This window comes from Cebus imitator, unplaced genomic scaffold, assembly GCF_001604975.1.
Source record: "Cebus imitator isolate Cc_AM_T3 unplaced genomic scaffold, Cebus_imitator-1.0 Scaffold589, whole genome shotgun sequence".
Classification (NCBI taxonomy): Eukaryota; Metazoa; Chordata; class Mammalia; order Primates; family Cebidae; genus Cebus; species Cebus imitator.
Genome location: NW_016107904.1, coordinates 148,709 through 158,954, shown reverse-complemented (window position 1 = coordinate 158,954; position 10,246 = coordinate 148,709). Strand labels below are relative to the sequence as shown.

General features: G+C 42.4%; 1 protein-coding gene across 2 annotated transcripts in view; it reads right to left on the bottom strand.

Moving 5' to 3' along the window:
- The window catches only part of PDK3 (pyruvate dehydrogenase kinase 3), an 81,645-nt gene extending 72,314 nt beyond the window's left edge, over nt 1–9,331 (bottom strand). For both annotated transcript variants that reach the window (XM_017516460.2, XM_017516459.2), the window contains exon 1: nt 8,992–9,331. In XM_017516460.2, the coding sequence (XP_017371949.1) occupies nt 8,992–9,097 (106 nt within the window). In that variant the 5' untranslated portion in view covers nt 9,098–9,331. The remainder of the gene's footprint in view (nt 1–8,991) is intronic.
- Between the last annotated feature and the right edge of the window lie 915 nt (nt 9,332–10,246).

Genomic DNA, 10,246 nt, shown 5'->3' with positions numbered 1-10,246 from the left:
GCCTTGCTTTATTGTCCAGGCTAGAGTGCAGTGATGTGATCACAGCTCACTGCAGCCTCAACCTCCCAGGCTCAAGTGATCCTCCCACCTCAGCCTCCCATGTAACTGGGACCACAGGTGTGCACCACTATGCCTGGCTAATTTTTTTTTTATTTTTTGTAGAGACAGAGGGCTCACTGTGTTGCCTGGGCTGGTCTCAAACTCCTGGACTCAAGAGATTCTCCTGCCTCAGCCTCCCAAAACGCTGGGATTATAGGCATTAGCCACAGTGCCTGGACCAATTCTTTCTTTAAATTTAAAAACTTATCAAGATGCAATAAGCCAAGTTAGATATCTTTACCCTCAACTAAATTGTTCTCTTCCCCTTTAATGCTGAATAGTTGGTTCCTTTCTCCAAACAGGTTGGCCTAATTCTTGGCAACACCTTGTAGCAGAAAAATTACTGCTTACAGAAAAACAATCTGTCATGTACATATGTAAAGGTATAAAATAAACATACTTGGAAGCAGAATGAGATTGTTTTTTAAAAAAAATTAGGAAAAGGGAAAAACAATCTTTTTATCTTCTCCAAAAACAAAATCACAGTTGTCCCCAGTGGTAATCTGGCTTTGACGGGTAAAATGATTTTAAAAACCAAGATTTTGCGAAGAGAATCATTTGGAACCAAAGTATCTTAAAATACTTTCTAAAGGAAAACAGAAGATGGCTGGGCCCTTAAACTTTAAGAATAGTAAGAATGGGGAAACTGGACACTGCCTTCTAAGAGCTAAAGGCTCTGAGGTTCACAGAGCCAGTGTGATTATGACAGAAATCAAAATATGAAGTTTTGTGAGAAGATGGCAGGGTTGTCAGACAACCAGCTTTCTGGTGGTTTTATTTGAGAGATCCTATATTTACATGTGGGACACTATAGAAGTTTAAACTTGGCCAGGCGCAATGGCTCACGCCTGTAATCCCAGCACTTTGGGAGGTCAAGGTGGACAAATCACCTGAAGTCAGGAGTTTGAGACCAGCCTGACCAACATGGCGAAACCCTGTCTCTACTAAAAATACAAAAATCAGCCAGGTGTAGTGGTGCACGCCTGTAGTCCTAGGTACTTGGGAGGCTGAGGCAGGAGAATTGCTTGAACCCAGGAGGCGGACGTTACAGTGAGCCGAGATGGTGCCACTACACTCCAGGCTGGGTGAGAGTGAGACTCAGTCTTAAATAAATTAATTAAATTAAATAAATAAACTTATATAACTAACTAAATGAAAGTGGAAAAACATTTAATAACCTCGAGATGGAGTCAGGCATGCCATCAGTAATTGCCATTTATGGAGCACCCACTCTGCAGAGCAAGCTGAGCTGAGGAAGCTGTGAGAGGTTACAAAGAAGAGGTGAGCGCCTGCCCTTGGGGAAGAGACAATTGAGGATAAAATGTAAGAAAAGGAGGCAGGAGCAAAATCTCCTTAATGCAAGAGTGGCTGTGCAAAAGTAACTGGAAAATCAAACAAATGGGAGGTCAGTCTGCAGGGAAGGGATAAAAGTGGTTAATAAGGGAACCAGAAGCCGACGGAGACTGAAAGATGAAAAGCAAGTCCAAAAGAAAATGTGAATCATTTCCTACCAACTAATTCAACATTCAGAAGGTTCTATCCTTATGTCATAATAGTCCAAGTTCTCCTTTACTTATATCATTAAGAGAACTTTTAATTTATAACAACTGCTTAAGGGAAAGAGAACTCAAATTTGTGCAAATATAACAAGGAGCCACCATAACAGTAACTGCCATTCAAAAACAATAAATTGATCCAAAAATCCAGAGAGGTTTACAGAAAAAAATATGGAACAAGACATGTTAATGTTATATTTAAAGAAATAAATGCAGGCCGGGGACAATGGCTTACGCCTGTAATTCCAGCACTTTGGGAGGAAGAGGCAGTGGATCACCTGAAGTCAGGAGTTTGAGACCACCCTGGCCAACATGGGAAAGCCTGTCTCTACCAAAAAATACACAAATTAGCTGGGCGTGGTGGCATGTACCTGTAATCCCAGCTACTTGGGAGGCTGAGGTGGAAGAATCGCTTGAACCCAGAAGGCAGAGGTTGCAGTGAGTGGAAATCGCACCACTGCCCTCTAACCTGGGTGACAGAGTGAAACCCTGTCACAAATAAATAAATTCAATAAATGTTTATTCTGAATATTAAAATGTGATGTCTTCATTGCTCCTAATAAGGAATTAACATATACTATCTGAAGCCACACTGTCCAATAGAAATATGTGAGCCACATATGTAATTTAAAATTTGCTAGTAGCCACATTAACATAAAAAAATAGATGAAGTTTTTGATAATATTCCATTTAACCCAACATATATAAAATATTATCATTTCAACATACAATCAATATAAAATGTACTGATATTTTACTATTTTTATATTGCCTTTGAAATCCAATGTGTATTTTATAGTGAAAGCACATCTCAATTCAGAAGCTAAATTTCTATCAGAAATAATTGGCCTATAATGAGATCTCATAAAATCTGCAGGTGAGAAAGTGGGTTCCCATATTTAAGTTGTTCTACATAGATGTAAAAATTTACTTGTCAGTTTTCAATTTGAATTAAGTCAATTAAGTTTTTCGGCCACAATAACCACATTTCAAGTGCTCAAAGGTCTCGCAGCTGACAGGTGGTAATCCATATGGGACAAAGGTCTATAGAAATAAAGTAATAACTATAAAGATAACCACTAGAACCAAAAATTCAAGCCTAGTTATTTATTAAAATAAATATGCTAAAACAAAGCAATATATAACATAGGAAAATTAAGGTATTAAAAACAGAAAGCAAAACAAAGTTACAGATGCTTATCATTACAGATGACAGAGCTATCATATCAGTAAGTATAAACAGGTTAAAATTATCACATGAAAAAGACTGATTCACAAAGCAAAACCCAACTTTACATTTAGAGACACATTTAAAGCAAAGTAATTCAGAAAAACTGAAAATAAAAGGATGGCAATGCTATCCCAGGAAATGTAAACAAGAAAATAGGGAACTAGATCTCAATGTCAAGTAAGGATGAATCCAGTCCAAAATGACTTCAACTAGTAAAAGGGCAGCACTCTAATGCTAACTGGTATATCTCATAATGAGGACAAGAGTTAATAAGCATCAAACATAACACTGATAGTTATAAAGCAAAAACTATAGGAGCTATGTGGAGAAATAGAATCATTATTAGGAGACTTTAACTTCTCTTGTGTTTCATCCATGACAAATCAAGTAGATAAAAACAGTAAAGTTATACAAAACCTAAATAACATAATCTTGCAGAGCTGATACATCACACTCTGCAACCTATGAAGAGAGTATAACCTTCTTTTTGATGCCCAAGGAACATTCACAGAAAACGACCATATAATCAGCTTCAAAGTAAATATCAATAAATTAGAGAACACCTCTGACGACATTCTGTAATCACAATGCAACACAACTAGACATAAATAAAATTAAAATACAGAATGCATCTACATTGGAAATTTTTAAGCTCCCCCAAACAATCTTAGTTTATAGGAAAATAAAAACCTGAAGATGCAGAAGAGCTGGGAGAAAAAGGACCAAGGGCACACACATCGCTGCTAAAGCAGTGCTCAGAGGGAGGAATAACTAACCTTAAATACTGAAATAAGACAAAGAAGAAAGCATCTAATTTTTTAAAGAACACAAAATAAACCTGAGATCAGAGGGAATTACTAAAGTCAAATCAGACAATAAACTAGACAATAAAAGTCATAAAACTAATAAATAAAGCCAAGCAAATAAATCATCAACTCACCTACTAAAGAAGAAGGGAGGACAAATGTCACAGGGAAAATTAAGACTGTTCAGTGACAACTATCTCAGCTATCCAAACTGACTTTAAAACCTCAATGAGGAGAATAATTTTCTTTCTTTTTTTTTTTTTTTTTTTTGAGATACAGTTTCACTTTTTTCACCCAGGCTGAAGTACAAGGGCATGATCCTGGCTCACTGCAACCTCTGCCTTCTGGGTTCAAGCAATTCTCCTGCCTCAGCCTCCTGAGTAGCTGGGATTACAAGCACCTGCCACCACGCCTGGCTAATTTTTGTGTTTTTGGTAGAGATGGGGTTTCACCATGTTGGCCAGGCTGGTCTCAAACTCTTGACCTCCAGTGATCCACCTGCCTCAGCCTCCCAAAGCGCTGAGATTATAGGCGTGAGCCACCGCACCTGGCCGAGTAGGATAATTTTCAAGAAAAAGGTATCGAAATGGACTCTAGAAGACACAGAAAATCTACACAAATCAATAGCACAGAATAGAGAAAGCTGTCAGAGAGCAAAATTCCCCAAAATATACAAGCTTAAACACTTTCATATGAAGTTCTACCAAATATTTAAAGAACAGATAATTCAAAAGATAAATAATCTTTTTGAAAGCAAAAATTTATGTCTTTGAAACAAGTATAACTTTGATAAGAAAATCTAACAGACCACACATACAACATCTACAGACAAATAGTACATGGATATCAATAAAACAAACCCAGGAATCCACCATTCTATTCTCTCTACTTCTGTAAATGTTTAAGGTCTAAATATCTCATGCACGACATGAAGAATATAAAATATAAAATTGGACTGTATATGGGATTCATGCTAAATGAGTAGATTTTAGCTGATCTTGCCAAAAAAATAAAAAAGGGTAACTATGTGAGATGATAGATATGTTCATTTATTTCACTGTAGTAACCTATGTATCCCATAACATCATGCTGTATACCTTAATAATACACAACAAAATTTATGTATGTATTTACCTATACATGTACATCTCCTAGGCTGGAGTGCAGTGGCACAAACACAGCTCACTGCAGCTTCAATATGGGCTCGAGCCTCCTGCCTCAGCCTCCCGAGTAGCTAGGACCCCAAGTGTGTGCCAACACCACTCCTGGCTAATTTTCTTTTTTTTTGTAGCAACAGGATCTCGCTATATTGCCCAGGCTGGTCTCAAACTCCTGGTCTCAAGCCATCCTCTGCCTTGTCCTCTCAAAGCACTAAATTAAAGGCACCTGCCTAAGTTTTTTTTAATTTCCATAATAAAAACTAAAATAAAGACATCTTCTATCTAGGTATACCATTTTTTCACCTATCAAAAGTTTGACAATAATGTGGTGAAGGCGTAGGAAAATAGGGACTCTCAGAAACTTCTAGCAAGAGGGAAAACAGACAATGTTTATGGAAAGCAATTTGACAATGTTTGTCAAAATTACAAATGCACATACCTGTTGACGTAGCAATCCCACATTTAGGAATCTGTCCTATATATACACCCGGACATGCATGAAATTACAATGCACACAATAATTCACTGGAGGGCAGGTTGTCATAGCAAAGACTGGAAACAACCTATTAACTAGCCATCAATAGGGAGAGTTGGCTAATAGATTCTGGTACATTCATATAACCAAATTCTCAGAAGCCATAAAAGAGAAAAACAAAGTTCTGTGGGTACAGATATAGAAAGCTCTCTCTCTAAGGTATTAAGCTCAAAAAACAAGGTACAGACAAAGGTATAAACTGCCATTTAAGCAAAAGGGGGGAGGCCAGTGGGCAGAAGTAGGAAGCAGGCTTTTCTGTGTCCTTTTGCACCTTCTGAATTTGGAACCATGTGACTGTAATCTTAGGCCCCAAAGAAAAAATCTCATTTTAAAAAATGCCATCCTTTGGAAAGAACTATTGCCATTATAAATTTAAAAACCATTTAGAATACTTGTTATTCTTGCTATATTTGCTAACTATGTGGCAGGCTATATTTCAAGTCAAGATGGAGTTCAAGAAACTTTCATTATTTTAAAAGGCATAGAGAAATACTGCACATAGATGAAAGGGGGCCAGTAGATCAGACAGAAGATCATCTGATGAATGGTGCCTGACCCTGGATATGCTTTGGAATGACAGAGGGCTCTCCTAAAAATACCAACACTCCACCCTCCACCCCCAGCACCCCCAGACCATTTACAACAAAAATTCGGGGTATGAGGCCCTGGCCTGAAAACCACTCATGTAAACACTTCCAAACAGTGGTTCAACAGAAGTCCAGAGGACATTTTGCTCCCCCAGGGGACATTTGTCAATGACTGGAGACATGTTTGGTTGTCACAACTTGGAGTGGGAAGTGTTCATGGCATCTAGCAGGGAGAGGCCAGGAATGCAGCTCAACTTCCCACAGTGCACAAGACAGCTCCTACCAAAATTACCTGGCCTGAAATGGCAAGAGCGCTAAGGCTCGGGAACGCCTGCTTTAAAATAAAATTGCTGCTTCTGAAGAAACAACCAGTTTCAGCCTCCACTTTTAAACGTAGGAAATAATCTCCTTCTTTACTGATGTGCCATACATTCACATTAAGAAAGCTATTTACCAAGGTTGTAGCAAACTATGTACATCCTGCATATCTCCTTTCTCTGGTCCCTGTCTAGTTACTATAGTCGAAATGTATGTCCTATTTGTAAAGTACCCATGGAGAAAGGCATAAAGTTCATAAATTAGCAGCCTGAGGCCCAACTTGATCCATCTGTGTATTTTGTTTATGCCAAAGTTCTCTTAAAATGTCCTGAATTGGTGCCAATCAGCTGCCCCTTTGGAGCTAGCCATATACCAGGAATTTGTCACAGTCCTCACCTCATGCTTATCCACTGCCTGCTACCTGGTGCTTTCAGCATCTGAGTTGGCCCTCTCCCGCAGTTTTCTCCAATTGTACAGGGACATGAAGCCTCTGCACTCCTCCTCTCTCCTCACCTTAAAAATATCCCACACCCATTCTGAATTCTCCAACTCCCACATCACTTGCCAAAATAGAACTGCTATCAAGAGACAGAACTAAGAGAAAAGTAGAAGTAGAGATGGCCTTTTTGCGACAACTTCCTTCTTTTAGTCGTCCTGTCATTAAAGATAGGCTGGTTAGCACCTGATTCATCTCTGGGTGTTACAAACTAGCTTTGTCATTTCTAGCAAATTCCACTACAATGATATCTAGCACTTCTGTGCACTTCCTTATAAGGAAAACCTTAAACTATTATGCTTCTCTCATGATCTTAGTGAATCCCTCTGCCCCTCTCAAATAGGTCAGAAGACTTTTATGGGAAATATCTTTCAAAAGATTTGGTAGTTTTCTTTTAGAAAGCTCATGCCTTTTCCTTTGAAATCACAATTGTATAGTTGTGAACTGTGCTTTTAAAGATCGCCTGATACAGTCTACACGTTTTATTAATGAGGAAAACGAGCTCCAAGTGAGGCTTGGTCACTTACTCAAGGCCACGTTCGGAATTAGTGGCAGAGCCAGGATAGAACATTTGTTTCCAGATACTGGCCTCACAGGTTTTCCATACTAACACTATCCCCCCCGTGGTTTTCCTACTCACTCAACATCCTTGCCAAGATACCTATTACCCCGGATAGACACTAGCTGCTATGGAAATTAACCAAAATTTTGGACGGCTACTGGACCTATCACTTAAAACTTTGAGAGTGGAAGGAAATAGGAGTTTCTGGATTCCTTTTTTTCCTTTTATTGTGAATTACCCTGTGTCACTTAACGCTAAAGAATGGCTGATACCTTCAGAATCTTCCCTAAGCCATAAACTAAAGATGGAAAACTTGCCTATATTTATAGCAACAGCAACATTTTCTAAAGTCAGAAACTGCCTCAAACCTCTATAATTCTCGAGATGGTAAGTAAAACTACCAATAGCTTTTGGGAGTGAAGTTTTAAGATGCAAAGATCAACATCTCATTGAACTTTGACTTTCATCATCATCCTCTGGCAAACAGGTTTCTAAAATTTTCATTTGGTCTCAACTTTAACCTATTCCTCTCTTCCTATCCTCGCTTTTTTTTAAAAAAAAAAAATTAAAGTATGGAGATCACTTTTTGCGTATCAGGTCTTCCTCAAATGTTTTATCTACTCTGCACTTTAGTTTTTATGGCCAACTGACACGATCACTGACACCTTTGACATTTACATAAAATTCATTAATAGACACCCCACTATTTCCCCTCGAGAGCTTAGAACATCTTGGCTGCTGGATTTGATTTTCCTTCAGGGATGCTGAGTTCCATTCTGATACCTCAGTGCATGCGTTTTACTTTTAAGTGTTTCACAACCAGCTCCTTCGTTTTCTGAGGAAACACGATCCAGTTAACAGAAGGTGTGGGATCTATTCCCATCTCAGCTAGGCCTGAGGCAGGCTGGGAACCGGGATCCTCTGTGGTCCCACCTCAATCCGTGAAAGCCGCCCACCAGCCCACCGGACAGGAAGAATGTGGGTGGGACACCAAGTGAGAAGAGAAATGAAAGGTGTTGGCACTGAAACCAGAGTTGTATTAGACCCTGCTGATGCTAGGAACCCACGCGTCCGCTCTTCCCAAGCATCTACAGCGTGTGCAGTCCAGGCCTCTAACTGCTTTAACATAACCTGATGAAGACAACAGTTCGAGTCCTGCCACTCTGGCCACACTGTAACACCTTAGAGCAGAAAACAAACGAAATGCCACTGCATAGTCTATTTAACCTCAAGGTATTTCTAAACAGTTCTTACCCAACCAAAAAAGAAAAATCTAAACAGAAAAACATTGAAAAGCCACCGACATCTCGTTCTGAAGTTTTAAGGGCTGTGAGGTTTGTGTCAAGCAGATTTGAAGTTAACGATGGTAGGTTTGGGGAGTCTCGCCTGCGATGAGGGACCTGCAATGAGACGCGGTTTCTGTGTCTCCGGTAAGTCCCAGGCTGGGTGTGAGGGTGCCAGGCCCTGCTCCTCCGCGCCCCGAAATCCGAGCCCCAGGAGAGCCCCCCCCCCCAGCCGCCGGATATCCCCTAGCCCTGCCTGCGATTCCCACGGGCTTTACCCCAAAGCCGCGGAGACCCAGGGTGGCAGCCCGAATGGCGGCAGCCCCGGGCCCATGGGGACCCTTGGCCCCATACTCACCGAAGTCCAGGAACTGTTTGATGGAGAGCGGCGACGGCGAAAAGCGCGAGTAGCGTTCGATCTGCTTGGGCACTGGCTGCTTCAGCAGCCACCGGAACAGCCGCATCCTCGCCGGGGCGGCTCACAGACCCGCCGAGACGCTCGGGTAGCCGCAAGGGCTGGCGCAGCCGAGCCCCACGGACCCGGTACGTTCGCTAAGCCCGTACCCCGGCCTCCGTCTCGGCCTCGGCGCCGCCGGTGCAGCCGCCGCAGCAGCAGCAGCAGCTCCCGGACCGCCACCGGCCGCCCGCCGCTCCCTAAGCTCCGCCTCGTTAGGCGGAGACGGTTGCTGCACGTACGCGGCGCGCGAGGGGCTGCGTGGAGCGCGAGGGGCACGCGGCCGAGCGCGCCCTTCACTGATTGGCTGCCACCACCTCTGTGACGTTTTTTTTTGTTGTTGCGGAGTGCGGCGGGGCGCCGGAGCCCTGCGCCCTGGCTCGTGGGGCTCAGCCCAGCCCAGCAAGTGCAGCCGCTCCCGGCTCCGCCCCTGGCAGGGTTCTCCGCTGCCTAAAAGGTAGCCGAGGTGCCCGCGGACCGGGAAGAGGCCGGGAGCCAGGAATTCGATCCTCCGCGCTGCTCAAAAGCTTTCTCAACCGCAGGCGCCTTTTCCGGGAGGAGGACTTACAGTTCCAGATGTTCGCTGCATCTTGACACTTAGATTTTACAGCCTAACTAGACTGACTGTTTTATGCCCTCCACCACTACCGCCACTTTTGGACAGAATTTAATGAAACCTCACAGGTTCTATTTTCTGACCGCTTCCTACTATTGGACAGCCTTAATTGTCATTTCACTGACTCTTATGACATGGCCCCCCAGCTCCACCCCCACCTCACTCCCGAGAGAACACCTTTGGACGGGATTGTTAGGTCCCTGGTTCTCTTGTTTCCTGGTTCCTTGCCCCTCCTTCCAGCACAAGATAAGTCACTCATTGCGTTTCATGTCCCCCCGCCACCACCGTTGGATGGGATCCATTGAGAGATCAAGGGTCACTAAGACCCCCCATACACCCCCAATGTCATTGGACAATATAACTGCAAGGTCACTGACTCTGTTTGATGCCCCCCCTAGCCCCACTACTACCATTGGAAAGGATCAAATAAGGTCACCAACACTCTCTTTCATACCTCTTCTCTACCACCACCGCCATAGGACAACTCCCTGACTGCTTCACAATTCACTACCACTTTTGGACAGGAGCCTATGCTTACACAGT